This window comes from Acomys russatus, chromosome 19 (genome assembly GCF_903995435.1).
Source record: "Acomys russatus chromosome 19, mAcoRus1.1, whole genome shotgun sequence".
Classification (NCBI taxonomy): Eukaryota; Metazoa; Chordata; class Mammalia; order Rodentia; family Muridae; genus Acomys; species Acomys russatus.
In genome coordinates, this window is record NC_067155.1 from 39,360,722 (window position 1) to 39,376,260 (window position 15,539).

General features: G+C 47.1%; 1 protein-coding gene across 1 annotated transcript; it reads left to right on the top strand.

Annotated features, from left to right (window-relative positions):
• Positions 1 to 5,984: 5,984 nt before the first annotated feature.
• On the top strand, positions 5,985 to 9,894 carry Mospd3 (motile sperm domain containing 3). The gene is made up of 5 exons (XM_051161234.1): positions 5,985 to 6,668; positions 6,875 to 6,950; positions 7,130 to 7,359; positions 9,416 to 9,580; positions 9,673 to 9,894. The coding sequence occupies exons 1-5, from the start codon at positions 6,464 to 6,466 to the stop codon at positions 9,702 to 9,704; spliced, it is 708 nt and encodes a 235-aa protein (XP_051017191.1). The 5' UTR covers positions 5,985 to 6,463; the 3' UTR covers positions 9,705 to 9,894.
• The last annotated feature ends 5,645 nt before the right edge of the window (positions 9,895 to 15,539 follow it).

Consider the following 15,539-nt stretch of genomic DNA (forward strand, 5'->3'; position numbering starts at 1 on the left):
TCAGGAAAGGGGCGTATCTCTAGTTCTATGGTTGGTGGTAGGGCAGGGTAGTGGTGGCGTGTGCGTCTTGGATTTCAGAATACTTTTTCCTTTGGGTGGTACTAGAGACTGAACTTAGGTAGACAAGTGCTCTACCACTGGGCTATACCTTCAGCAGTCAGAATACCCTTTTAAGAACTCCCTATGGTAGGGAGTGGGCAGTGGCAGCCCATGCCTTTAACCCCAGCATTCGGAAGACAGAGGCAGGCAGCTGTCCGTGAGCTTGAGGTTAGCCTGATCTACAGATTAAGTTTCAGGACTGCCAAGGCTACACAGAGAAACCCTGTCACGGAAAACCAAGACAAACAAACAAGTCCATATACTAGGGGCAGGCAAGATGGCTCAGGGTGTAAAGGTGCCTGCTACCAAGCCAAAAGTCCTCAATTCAACCCCTGGGGTCCACACGGTAAAAGGAGAGAACTGACTCCTGCAAGTTGTCCTCTGACCTCTACAAATACGTTGTGGTACACACACACACACACACACACACACACACACACACACACACACACACCACACACACACACACACAGACACGGACACAAGAGAAGGAAATGAGTTAGGGGGCTGAGGAAATTGCTGGTAAAGTGCTCACTATGCACACATGAGGACCTGAGCTTGAGTCCCAGCCCCCACCTAAGTAGTCAGGTGCAATGGTGTGTACCTGGAACCCCAGTGCTGGGCAGGCAGAGATAAGGGGATCCCCGAGACTTGCTGGCCAGCTAAACTAGCTAGCCCAGTGATAGACTCAGTGCCCAAATAAGGTTGACTGATGAGATGGCTGAGGGGCTAAAGGCACTTGCCACTAAGCCTGGTGGCCTGAGTTCAAATCCCTAGGACGTACGTGGTGGAGAGAACAGACTCCAACAAGTTGTCCTCTGACGTCTACTCATGCACCATGTGATGTGTGCCATAGCATGCATGTCCCCACATACGTATATATATGCACCAAAAATTAAAATGTAAGTTTTGTACCGGATGGTGGTGGTACACGCCTTTAATCCCAGCACTTGGGAGGCAGAAGGAGGCGAATATCTGTGAGTTTGAGACCAGCCTGGTCTACAGAGTGAGTTCCAGGACAACCAGAACTACACAGAGAAACTCTGTCTCAAAAAACCAAAAATAAACAAATAACAAATAACTAACACACACATATATGTGTGTGTTTTAAAAATAAGCAATGAGCCGGACATGGTGATGCACACCTTTAATCTTGGGACTCAGGAGGCAGAGGCAGGTGGATCGCTAAGAGTTTGAGGCCAGCCTGGTCTACAAAGTAAGTCCAGGACAGGACAGCCAAGGCTACACAGAGAGACCCTGTCTCGGAAAAAAAAAAAAAAAGAAAAAAGAAAAAAAAGCAATGCGGTGGAGAGCAATTTAAGAATATACTCATTGCCGGGTGCAATGGTGCACGCCTTTAATCCCAGTACTTGGGAGGCAGAGGCAGGCAGATCTCTGTGATTTCAAGGCCAACCTGTTCTACAAAGCAAGTCCAGAACAGCCAAGGCTACATAGAGAAACCCCGTCTTGAAAAAAAAAACAACAACAAAACCAAAAAAACAAAACAAAGCCACCCCCCAAAAAAAAAAAAACAAAAAGAAAGAAATACCCACTGTTGACTTCTGGACATCATATTATGGACACCACACACAAAATAAAGTAGAAGGTGACTGTGGAGGGTGGGGAGCTGGCTATGTGGGTAGGAGCACTGGCGTTGGTTCCAGAGGGCCTAGGATCAGTTCCCAGCATCCACACAGTGGCTAACAACAGTTACAGGAGATTCAGTGCCCCCTTCTGGCCTCTACAGGCAGCAGCATGCAAGCGATCACAGATCAACATACCGGCAAAACACCCATACACATAAAAACGTAAGTCTTAAAAATCTCACCCCACCCCCACCCCACCCTCAAATCCCAACAAGAAGTTGAGCGTGTGCTGCCTGTCATCACAGTACTGGGGAGGTAGAAGAAGATGATGAGGAGTTCAAGGCCAGCCTGGGCTACATAGTAGTTGGAGGCCAAACATGAGCTATAGAAGACTGAATCTCATGCTTTAAGCAGTTAGAAGCGGGGCTGGAGAGATGGCTCAGTGGTTAGGAGTGCCGTCTGCTCTTCCAGAGGTCCCGAGTTCCATTCTTAGTAACCACATGGTGGCTCACAATCTTTGTAATGAGATCTGGTGCCCTCTTCTGGCCTGCATGTGCACATGCATGCAGAGCCTTCATATACATACAAGTAATTTTTTTTTTTTTAAAGAGAAGAATAAGATAGGTATTTTCACTCATTGCTGAAAACATTGAGTACGGGGCCACTGGGATGGCTTGCTGCCTAGCCTGATGACAAGTGGTCCGCTAGTTCCACAAACACACTGTACACACACACACATGACAAGTGGTCCGCTAGTTCCACAAACACACTGTACACACACACACACACACACACACACACACACACACACACACACGAAATAAACAAGGCTGAGGAGATGGCTCAGTGGTTAAGAGGTCCAGAGGACCAGGGTTCAAGTCCTAGCACCCACATGGCAGTTCACAACTGTAATTCCGGTTCCAGGGCATCTAACAGCTACACACTGACTTACATGCAGGCAAGACACCAATAAAATTAAAAATAAATTATTAACGAATGAATGTACTTTTGAAAATTCTGAGAATGGTTCTGAAAGTACAATCCAGTTTCACTGTGGGTCTCTGCTCTCAGTACAGTCTTCTTCCTTCCCCATCACTTACAGCTATCTCTGGCCCCTCACTGTTCCCCATTCATTCCTTCATTATTACTGTTGTTGTTGTTTTAAACAGCGTCTCCCTATCCTGTTTAGCACGCCCTTCAAGCTGGCCTTGAATTTGCAATTCTTAGTTTCCAGAGTTCTCAGATGGCAGGTGAGTGCCAGGACACCAACCTTCTCCCTGCATTTCTCTCTTTCTTTTTTCTGTGTATATATGTGCATGCATATGTGTTTAGAGGCACCTTTGGGTGTGTTAGCCTCAAAATCACCATCTACCTCGTTTCTTTTAATATTGTAATTTTTAAAAAGGTGTGTGTGTGTGTGTGTGTGTGTGTGTTGAGAGAGAGAGAGAGACAGACAGACAGACAGACAGACAGACATGCAAGAGGATGTTGGATTCCCTGGAGCTGGAGTTACAGGTAGGTGGTTGTAAGCTGCCTAACATAGATGCTAGGAACCGAGCGTGGGTCCCCTAGAGAAGCAGCAAGCACTCAACCCCTGAACCATCCCTCCAGCTGCACCCCATCCTCCCTGCCACCTTTTCGGAAACTGAGCTGGCCACTGAACTTTAGGAGTTCCTCGGTGGGACTATAGGAATGCACCATTAAGCTGGGCGTGGCAGCATACGCCTTCAATCCCAGCACTTGGGAAACAGAGACAGGCAGATTGCTGTGATTCCGAGGCCAGTCTGGTTTACAGAAAGAGTCCAGGACAGCCAAGGCTACACAGAGAAACCCTGCCTCGAAAAACCAAAAACCACCACCAACAACAAAAACAAAAACAAACAAACAAAAAAAGAATGCACCACTATGCTCCACATTTTTGCTTAAGAATTAGAAGTCAGGCCCTTGGGTTTGCCAGCCATCCTCCACTTCTGGGTCAGTTCTGCTTCCGGATTGTACTGTTCCCTCCGTCTGGAATTCTTTCCCATAGATACATTTTGGATTTCTTCGTAAATCTAATCAGATTTCTGCTCAAAGTTCATCTAATTCACTCCTTTGTCCTTGCCAAAAGGCAGATGACGGCTTTTTGTTTGGTTGGTTGCTTGTTTTTTTGAAACAGGGTCTCTGTATAGCCTTGGCTGTCCTAAACTCCTTTGTAGATCACACTATCCTGGAACTCACAGTGATCCACCTGCCTCTGCCTCTCCAGTGCTGGGATTAAAGGCATGTGCCACCAGGCCCGGCTTTTTGTTTGTTTTGTTTTTAAAGATTTTTATATATTTATTTTTATGTATGAGTGTTCTATCTGCATGTGCACCTACATGCCAGAAGGGGGCATCATGTGAGCCACCATGTGGTTGCTGGGAATTGAACTCAGGACCTCTGGAAGAGCAGACAGTGCTCTTATCTGCTGAACCATCTCTCCAGCCCCAGGGGAGGTTTTAAGTACTGAAAATACAACAGAAAACCAATGTCCCTGGTTTTGGAAAGGACATTTTCTGGAGGAGACATTAACAAATTTGATATCAAGTATCAAGAAATGTGCTATAAAGAAAACAAGACAAGGTGGGTGCTCATGGCACACTCCTTTAATCCCAGCATTTGGAAGGCAGAGGCAGGTGGATCTCTGAGTTCAAGGCCAACCTGGTCTATATCCAGGCCCACACAGAGAAACCCTGCTTTGAAAAAAACAAACAAAACAAAGCAAAAGCAGGATAAATCAGTTTTTAGAAAAGGCTTTCTCATAAAAACAGCTTAGATTTTTTTTTCACATTTATTTCTTATTTTTGACTTTTCAAGATAGAGTTTCTCTGTGCAGTCCTGGCTGTCTTGGACTTGATTTGTAGACCAGCTTTGCCTCAATTTCACAGAGATCTGCTTGCCTCTGCCTCCCCAGTGCTGGAATTAAAGGCATGCACTACCATGTCCGGCTTTACATTTATTTATTGCTGTGCATATGCGCTTGTACATATATGCACAAGCTCTGCTCACGTGGAGGCTGGTTCTCTCCTTCTACCATGTGAGTATGAAGATCCAACTCAGGTCTTCAGGGTCCCCACAAACTCCTTCACCAGCTGAGCCATCTTGCCAGTCCAGTGTTGTTAGTTTGTTTTTTGTTTTGTTTTGAGACAGGGTCTCACTATGTAGCCCTTGCTGTCCTCAAACTCACAGGAATCCACCTGCCTCTGCCTCCAGAGTGCTTGCATTTGAGGTGTGGGCCACCATATCAGCCCCACAATGTTTGTGGTGTTTTGAGACAAGACTTCATTATGTAGCCTTGGCTAGCCTGGAACTCTCAGTGTGTAACTGGACCAGATTAGTTTCAAACTTGTGGCAATCCACCTGCACCTACCTTCTGCGCTGGGACTACAGGAATGTGCTTGGCTTCTTTCCGTTGTTTTTTATTTTGCTTTGTTGTTGTTGGGTTTTTTTTTTTTCTTCTAATCATCATATTAGTTACAGATAATTATGAGTTTTATAGAAATAAAATTATTCCATTATGACATTTTAATATAAAATATGAGTATCAATGTATTTTAATCACACTCACCGTCACTATATCTCTTGTCTCCCTCCCCCTCTTCCCTTCCCAACTAATTCTGTTTTCTTGGTGGTTCTTACTTTGGTTTTTGATGAACCCTTAAATTTCATTAGGGTTGCTTCCAGGAGCATAGGCAATTTATAGTGGTTATTTCAATGAAGAAAATGCCTCTCCCTTCGTAACGACTATTAACTACGTATAGAAGCGGGGTTTCATTAAGCACTTCTTGAAGAAAAAAAAAAGTACACCCAAAACTGGTTAAGATTCCTGCGTCACCCAGTTCTGCTTATCGACTATTGACTACTAAGTTTACGTCCCTGTGCACTCGTGCTTTCCCAGGCCCAAGCAGGAAGGAAAGAAAAGAAATGAATTAAAAAAAATATTCTAGTAACGGCAGAACTCAAAAAAAAAGAAACACAAACTTGTAGCGTAGGCTCGCCTCTCAGAGACACACTCAGACCAGAGACAGACGCATAAAATTCTTACCCTAAGTCAAGCCAATCAGTAGAGTCGAGGGAAGAGCGTTTGGTCTTTGAAGAGCACCAATCAGCGTACACGTAAGCGGAAGCAAGACAACATCCACCAGTGAAAGTGGCCGTACGGCGGAAGTGCATAAAGGAACTCTCAGGAAGATGGCGCCCTTGGCCTGGCCTCAAGTTAACTGGAGGAAACTTTGACCACAAGGTGACTATCGTAGTACGAGCGGCCATTCAGAGGCGGAATCCCGGGCAGGACACAGGCCGAACTTAATCAAAAGGGTCGGGGACACAACTCGGTGGCGTGGAGAACAGGAAGCCTCAAGAGGGCGGAGTCCGTCAGGAGACCGGAGCGGAAACGCCCAGAAAAGGCGTGACCAGAAACGGGGCGGGCTTACTGCGCTCCGCACCAGAAGACCCGGATTAGGAAGCGAATGGGCGGCTTGATTTTAGTCCAGTGGGCGTGGCCATCACGGTGCGGTTTGGGGGCGGGACCTATAGGAATCTGGGCCCAGCTGGAAGGGGCAAGGGTTTGGGAACCCGGGTTTGGGGCTGCAGGATCCCCATCTAGCGAGGTTCTGAGGCTGTGGTGACATCAGGTCAAGCTCTGCTCACGATCTCACCCTGCCCTCGTTTCGTCCCTCACGCCACTAGCCCTAGACTCTAAGGCCCTCTTGCCCTCCTGAGCTCTGCCCTCGGATGTCCGACCACCCAGAGCCCGCATGCGCCGTGGGGCGCCCCAGGACCAGGAGCTGGTGGGTCCGGGGACCCCTGGGAGGGGCTCCCGGGGTTCCCCTCCTCCCTCAGGACCCGTTGTCCCGGTGCTCGTCTTTCCCCCGGATCTAGTATTCAGGGCAGACCAAAGGAGTGGACCTCGGCAGCTGCTGACCCTCTACAACCCCACGGGAACTGCGCTTCGTTTCCGAGGTGAAGAGATGGGTTCCCGGGAATTGGTAGCAGGATACGGGAAGAGTGTGTGGGCTGGAGGAATTAGTCAAGAGGCAAGATGCTCAGCTTTGGATCTGAAAAAAACCATGTCTATCTCGTGGGTGGGTGGCTGACTGAAGGGACTCTGGTAAAGCACCGTGAACGAAACATGCCTAAGGTCTCTTTATGTGTCTTTTATCCCACAGTTCTGTGTACGGCGCCTGCCAAATATACGGTATTCGATGCAGAAGGATATGTGAAGCCTCAGTCTTGCATTGACATGTGAGTACGGAGGGTGGGGAGGCAGCCTGGCATCCCTTGCCACCTGTTGCCTTTGGTCTGAGAACCTGTTCACCTGCTGACTGCAACCAGTCTGGGTTTTTAAAAAAAAGTTTCCGGGGGAGGAGATCTGGATTGACTGGGTTGGTTGCCTCTCACTTAACTTCCTCCCAATGGGTCAGTGTGATACGGCACGTGGCCCCCATCCCCAGCCACTATGACGTCCAGGACCGATTCCGAATTGAACTTTCTGAGGAGGGGGCTGAGGGACGAGTGGTTGGACGGAAAGACGTCACCTCTGTTCTTCGGGCCCCAGCGTACCCCCTGGAACTTCAGGGACATTCTGAGCCAACGCCCAACCCAGGGCCTCCTGTGTGGACCGGACCAACCCCAGGCAGACGTCTTCAGGAGAGTGAGTTGAACAGATTGTGTGTGTGTGATGTGTGTGTGTGTGGGGGGGTTGTATATGCGTATCACGTGGTATGTGCGTGTGGGTACTTGTGCATGTTTGTGGGGGCCAGAGGTTGATTTTTTTTTTCTCCAGTCTCTCTGCACCTTTATTTGTTTGAGGCAGGGTCTCTCTCTGAGCCTGAAGCACACATATTTGGGTAGGCTAGGTGGCCAGGTAACTTCAGAATCCACCTGTCTCCGCTGCCCAAAGATTGGGATTTTAGGCACACGATGCCAAGCCCAGATTTTCAGTGTGCCCGGGGGATCTGAACTTAGGTCCTCATGCTTGCACTGTGGGCCCTGAGTGACCGAGTCATCTCCCCACAGGTCTCATTTTCTGGCAGTACTGGGGACTGACCTTGTCCCAAGCAAGCTTACTCTACCACTGATCAATAGCCCCAGCCCTGCAGTGGGGACGCCTGGATTCCAGAGGGAGAGAGAGAGTGTGTGTGTGCGCACCTGTGTCTCTGTGTGTGTGTGTGTGTGTGCGCCTGTGTCTCTGGGTGTGTGTGTCTGTGTCACTGTGTGTGTGTGTCTGTGCCTTTGTCTCTGGGTGTGTGTGTGTCTGTGTGTCTGTGTGAATGTCTCTCTGTGTGTGTGTGTGTATGTTCCTGTGTCTCTTATGTGTCTGTGTTGCTGTGTGTGTGTCTCTGGGTGTGTGTGTCTGTGTCACTGTGTGTGTGTGTCTGTGCCTGTGTCTCTGGGTGTGTGTGTGTCTGTGTATGTCTGTGTGTGTGTGTGTGTGTTCCTGTGTCTCTTGTGTGTCTGTGTTGCTGTGTGTGTGTCTCTGGGTGTGTGTGTGTCTGTGTGTGTAGATGATCTGGGTGAAGTTTTCTATCAGGTGAGAGTAAGATGACTTTGTAGTTGTCCTGGCTTCTAGTGTCTAATTAGGAGGCAAGTTCCTCCCCAGCTCCAACTGGCTCTTCTCAGGTGCCAGCCACATTCAGCTCAACGAGAAACCTGTACTGAGCCATCAGCTCTTGTGTGTTGGATATGGGAGATAGAGAGATTCCCCTGCCTGTCAGCCCAGGATATCAAGAACACAGTACTGACGGCAGGAGGAGGAAGAGGGGACCAGAGTACAGAGGGTCTCCTGTGGCCTCAGGACAGAGGCACCAAGGAGGAGAGGACACTCCCAGGGCACCTGCAGAGAACGATAAAATGTAAAAACACAAAGACCAACATCATGACACAAGCCTGGGGCACCACCACTTGAGGGTTTGCACACAAGGAAGGAGGACTACAGGTTCCAAGCCAGCCTGGGCTACATAGTAAGACTTTGGAGAATGAGGGTTGGGGTGAGAGTGTTGGGGAGATTGTTCAGTTGGTAAAGTGTTGGCTACATAGGAGGACCTAGCTAGGTGTGGTGTCGCACGTCTATAATCCCAGCACTCAGGGAGGCAGAGGCAGGTGGATCTCTTGTGAGTTCAAAGCCAGCCTGGTTTATAGAGTGAGTTCCAGGACAGCCAAAGCTACACAGAGAAACCCTGTCTTGAAAACAAACAAACAAACAAACAAACAAGAAAAGAAAACTAGGGCCTGAGTTGAGTCCCAAGCACCCATGGCACGGTAGCATTGTCTTTATAATTATAGTTCTGAGGAGACAGACAGGCGGATCCTTGGAGCCAGTCTAACAGACAAGTCCTGGTTCCATTGAGAGATCCCATTCCCCAAAAACAAAGTTGGCTGGCTCCTGAGGAGCCACACTTGAGATGGACTTCTGCCCTCTGTACATAACACACACGTGTAGGTGTACCCACCCACCCACTCACGCATATGCACACTCAAGAAAGATAAGCAAAGCTGGAGATGGTATTGCATGCTTGTAATCCCAGCACTTGGGAGGTGGAGGCAGGAGGACCAGAAGTTCAGCCATCGTTGGCTACATAGTGAGTTTGAGGCCATCCTAGACTGTATAACATTTGAATAAACCCCAAGCAACATAGCTTTATCTTTCTTGTTCGCCCTGATGCCTGGCAGACCTTGGGCCACCTGCACTCATATCCCTCCTTTTACAGATGCCCCCCAGCAGCTGGCCACCAGCTCTTTCCTGCTCTTCTTGCTGACAGGCGTCATCTCTGTGGCCTTCCTGCTACTGCCACTGCAGGACGAACTTGGCAGCCAGCTGCCTCAAGTCCTGCATGTGTCCCTGGGACAGAAGCTGGTAGCAGCTTACGTCTTAGGTGAGCACAGTAGAGGAGCACCCAGGCCCACTTCTGGAGAAAGGACAGTAGAGGAAAGCTCCTGCATGGACTCTCTCTTTTCCTACCCTCAGGCCTCCTCACCATGGTGTTCCTCCGGACCTGAGCTCTCAGCTGAACCTGCCCGATCCCCTCCCCTTAGCTGGCAGGGACCTAAGGCAGCCACTGTGATGTTTGCACCAAGCCCCTTCTCCCTCCTTCCTGCCCACCTGCCAGTTGCATCCTCCCCACAACAAACACCCAGGGATTTATACTCATTTTCCACGTTGAATTAAATAAATTTTTAAAATCAAAATGAGAAATGTAGAATGTGTGTCCTTGGCTTCCCACTTTTTAATAGTGTGTGTGTGTGTGTGTGTGTGTGTGTGTACATGCATGTGGAGACCAGAGGTCTACATCAGGCGTCTTCTCAGTTGCCTCTGCATTTTATTTATTTACTTCACATCAGTGGTTCTCCGCCTTCCTAGTGCTACAGTCCTTTAATATGGTTTTCCATGTTGACCCTCAACCATAAAATTATTTTATGCTGCTACTTCATAACTGTAATTTTGCTACTGTTATGAATTGTAATATCTGCGTTTTCTGATGATCTTAGGTGACCACTGTGAAAGGGTCCTTCAGGGTCCTTCAACCTCCAAAGAGGTTCTGACCCACAGCTTGAGAACCACTTGCCTTACTTTGTTTGAGTGTGTGTGTGTGTGTGTGTGTTTGTGCGCGCGCGCAGCGCTCACAAACACCTTTCAGAGTTGGTGCTCTCGTACCTGTGAATTCCGGGCCTTGAACTTGGTTCATCAGCCTTGGCGGCAAGCGCCTTTAAGCACTGAGCCCCATGCCTTAATTCTTGAAGCAAGGGCTCTCACTGAATCCGGAGCTCACTGCTTGCCTAGGATGGCTGCCCAGTGAGCTCCAGCAGTCTGCTTGTCCCCGCCTTCCCCGTGCCGAGGTTTTACATTCACCCAGCTGCACCCGTTAGTTATGAACTTGACAGGTTCTAGAATTACCAGGGAGATGGGCACCAAGAGGAGGCTTATCCTGACTAGGTTAATTCGATGGGAGGACCCACCCTGTGTGTGGGCAGAACCATATCTCGGGTTTGGTTCTGGAATGTGTTGGGATACACTGTGTGAAGATAGGTCTCTGCCCTTCCTCACCTACCTAAGGCAGTCTCTGATTGGCTTTAATAAAGACCTGACAACCAATAGCTGGGCAGGAAGTGGAAGGCGGGACTTCCTGGTAGAGAGAAAGAGATAGTGGGGAAATACCAGAGGTGGGGATTCAGTGAGTGGGTGCTGGGCAGGGGCAGAGAGCTAGACCTGGCTGTGGCAGGATGGAGGCAGAATTAGTCGGTTTAGAGGAACTGCGAAGTAGCCCAAGTTAAAGGCCTAAGCTTTTAAAATACACAAGTGTCTCTGTGCCCTTATTTATATGTATCCTTTCATGTATATATGTGTCCTCTGGGTCCATAACAGACCAGCTGCATTTGGCGCCCATCACAGGGCTTGTAAATCCACACTTAGAACACTAGATTAAGGGGACTTGGAGCCAGAGGCGGTTTCCTAGCAACTGAGAAGCCGGCAATGGGCGGGAAGCTAGATCCTTTTAAGAGTAAGCGGAGTGGGGCCTCTGTGCACAGCCATTATAAGTTCTCCCAACTATGGCATGGGGGGTCGGCCCGTTCCTGTCCTGTGGGGTGAGTGAGCAGAGGTCAGCGGCCATGAAGACAGGCCCCGACTGGGAAGCATACAGTGAGCCACGCTGAAAGAGCACCTTCTTGGAACCGGTAGTATAGTACATTTGAACAAATAGCTTTTCCGAGACAGGGTTTCTCTGTGTACCCCTGCCTGTCCTGCAACTCGCTCTGTAGACAGGCTGGCCTCAAACTCACAGAGATCCTATTGCCTCTGCCTTCCAAGAGTGCTGGGATTAAAGATGAGCACCACCACCAGGCAAATGGAAACATTTTGCAATGTGCTTAGATGCTGAAGGAAAAAAATATTTAGTTTGGAAATAATATGATGAAGACTCCAAAGGAAGGAGTTAGATTAAAAAAGAAAAAAAAAAATTTTTTTTTTTTTTTTTGTTAAGCTATGAAAAACAAGCTGGATGTGGTGACACATGCCTTTAATCCCAGCACTCAGGAGGCAGAGGCAGGTGGATCTCTATGAATTCCATGTTAGCCTGGTCTACAAAGTGAGTCCAGGACAGCCAAGCCTACACAGAAAAACCCTGTCTCAGGAAGAAGAAGGAAAAAAAAAAAAAAAAAAAAAATATATATATATATATATATATATATATATATATATATATATATATAAATACTGTGGCAGAAGGCATTTGGACCACATATGGTTTTATTTTGATTATCAACATGGAGTTAATTATGGTATGTTCTGTAATGATTGCAATTTTATATATTCTTTATAAGAAATGTTGGACTTCTCTAATCCCAGCACTCGGGAGGCAGAAGCAGGTGGATCACTGTGAGTTTGACGCCAGCCTGGTCAACAAAGTGAGTCCAGATCATCCAAGGCTACACAGAGAAACCCTGTCTCGAAAAACCAAAAAACAAACAAGCAAAAAAAAAGAAAGATCAAAATAAAGCAGACTTAAATAAGGAGAGGACAGAAAGATGGAATGCTAGGTTACAAGTGATAGAACAGAAATGAGAGGCACTTTTAAATCAGAATAAAAAATTTCAAGTTAGCCCAGAGGAAAAAAAAGGAAAACCCACAATTATCTTTCCAGCTATGGTAAGAGATGTAGCTCCAGATGAGAGAAATCCACAAGGTTATCAAGAATTTGGGTGGCAGCCCACAGAGGCACTAGACCTAAAGAGATTTAAAGACACAACAATGCCTTGTGGCACGGATTCAATTTACATAAAACAGATGCTTAATAACTGGGTCACACAAAATTGTGTAATTCCAAAACATTGGAGAAATCCGGTGTCGGCCATCTTAGAACCTGGCCGTCAACTACACTAGCTAATAAGGTGGAAAAGATGAGGCTTCGGCTATGGAGCAACGAAATAGGACTAGAGGCGTTGATATTGTCAAGGACCAGTTGCTCGGTGAAGGTCCATATTCTGAATTAAGAGTACAGATGAGGTTTAATGATGCCGCCTTGGAGCAACGTTGTGTAGTAGCGCCAGCATTTGAGAGGCTATTAGGTCACTGAGGGCCAGATCCACAGCCATTTAAAGATGGATTAAAATACTGCGGCAGACCATCTCAAAAGATAGGAGAGCTCAGAATGTCCGTGGCTGGGGCTGTAAAAGGTCAGGTCATTTCCCAAAGGACTGTGGACAAACAGTTCCTGAGGATAAAATTTTCTCTAATGATAATCCAGGGAGAAAGTTTTGCTCAGGACCTGGCCAAAAAAACAAACAAACAAGCAAACAAAAAACAAAAACAAAAACAAAAAACCAAACCAAAACAAAAAAAACAACAACAACAAAAACAAAAAAACAAACATGAGCCATTCATTTCCTGTCAGCCAAGGAAAACTGTTCTAGCGAACGACTAAAAAAAAATGAATAAAAAAAAAAGCCTGAGAGGACAGGCAGCCCTGCTCAAAACAAAACCATTTAACAGAAGTACAGCAGCCTCTGTAGATAGACCAAAGACACCAGAAAACAGATATTTTGGCCCTCTTCTGGCCTGCAGGTATAAAGCACTCATATACATTAAATAAATAAATAAATCTTAAAAAAAAAAACTAAAAAAAAATCTGCCCTTAGTCAATATGCCTAGACTAAAAGAAAATATCTAATCCAGTCCGTTAAAGTCGTCAACGTGACTGTATCTTACATCAGCTAAAACCCATGCCACTGGGGTTAGGCTTTGAACTTTTTCCACACCTACTTTATTTGGGGTGCTTTAATGCTCACATCTCCCTTCCAACCCACCTATCCTAGATAGAAGAGAAAAGAGGTTAATAGGAACAGAAGAGATAGACCTTTCTTATACTCAGTTCCTTGGAGCAATTCCATTGGCATAGTCAGCTCGATTCCAATAGACCAGTTAAGCAGTAAACCAGCAATGCAGTGAAGGTGACTGAAACCTCAGCCGCTGCAACTGAACCAGCAGCCAGATACCTCAGCCTTGAAGCTTTTGCTGGAGACTACAGCTGACAAGTTTTGGGATTTTGCACATACCGCTTCAGAGGGCTAACGTTCATGGTGGCAGAACTGAGATAGCAGGTAACAGAGAGCTGGAACAGTCCCCAAGAGCTCACATCGCAAACCACAAGCATGAAGCAGAGAGCATGCTGGGAATGGCATTAGTCATTTGAAACCTCACATCCCACCCCAGTGACACGCATCTTCCAGTAAGGCAAACAGCCACCAACTAGGGACCAAGCATTCACACACCTGAGACTTATGTGGGACAGCACATTCAAAGCAGCACAGTTCACCAGCTGGAGTTACAGGCAGTTGTGAAACAATGGAAGTAGGCACTGAGAGTCCACTTCACATCTTCTGGAAGGTCTCGGCAGTGTTTTTCAAAATAGGATCGTGCTATGTAGTCCTGGTTGGTCTGGAACTTTCTTTTCTTTTCTCTTCTTCCTTCCTTTTTGTTGTTGTTGTTTTGTTTTGTTTTTCAAGGCAGGGTTTCTCTGTGTAGCCTTGGCTGTCCTGGACTCACTTTGTAGACCAGGCTGGCCTCAAACTCACAGAGATCCACCTGCCTCTGCCTCCCAAGTGCTGGGATTAAAGACAGGCACCACCACTGCCCAGCATTCATCCCTCCTTCTTTTCTGTCTTTTCTTTTTTTCTTTTATTCCTTTGGTAGCTGTCCATCTTACTTTTCATTTTAAAACTTTTTAAAAATTACATTTATTTAGTGTGTGTATCTATGCTTGCTTATCCATGCATGCGTACATGGAGGTGGTAAGAGGACAGCCTGCAGTCATCAGGCTTGTTTTGTTTTTTCTTTTGTGGTGTGTGTGTGTGTGTGTGAGAGAGAGAGAGAGAGAGAGAGAGAGAGAGAGAGAGAGAGAGAGAGAGAGACAGACAGACAGACAGACAGACAGACAGACAGACAAACAGACAGACAGAGACAGAGAAACAGAGAGACAGAACGTCTGCCTTGGAACTCACAATGCAGTCCAGTTTTGCCTTCAACTCAAGAGATCGATTTCTATCCCACACAGACTCCCACAGCCTAGTGTTGAGATTACAGGCATGTGCTATGATGATTAGCCTTTTTTTTTTTTTTTTTTTAAAGATTTGTTCTACTTTTATGTGTATGGGTATTTTGCCTGCGCATATATGTTCTGTACATTTTATGCATGCAGTGCCTATGGATGCCAGAAGAGGGCATCTGATCCACTGGAACTGGAGTTACAGACAGTTGTGAGCTGCTTTGCAGGTGCTGAAAATTGAACCCATGTCCTCTGGAAGAGCATACAGGCTCTTAAGCACAAGGCCATTTCTCCAGTCACTTGTGAATGTTTACCTATTTATACATTTATGGGCACACCACACATTTGAAGGTCATAGGAAAACCTGTGGGAGCTGGATCTCGCCTTTCACCCTGTGGGTCCTGGGTATTGAACTCAGGTTGCCAGGCTTGGCAGCAAGCCCCGGTTTCTGATGCGTTATCCGCTCCCGCCCCCCACACGTCCATTATCTTTAGGCAGGTCCCTAAGCAACAGAACAGCTATTTCCCCCACCCCCCCCATGTCCACAGCGTCTTGCAAGCCTGCTGTCAGGTGCCCTCTGTCCCTCCTTCCCTAGGTCTCAAGGCAGGTATAAGGAATAATGATGGCGTGAAAAGGAAGCTAAACTGCTTATGAACAACAGATGTTACCAGTTGGTTTATTGACATCTAATCCCCTTGGGCCTCCCACCACAGACCACCCGTTTGTCTTAAGATAATTAATTACACTACTCATCTCATTCACTAAGAAAGCTGGCCAGATCCCAGTGCCCACGTAA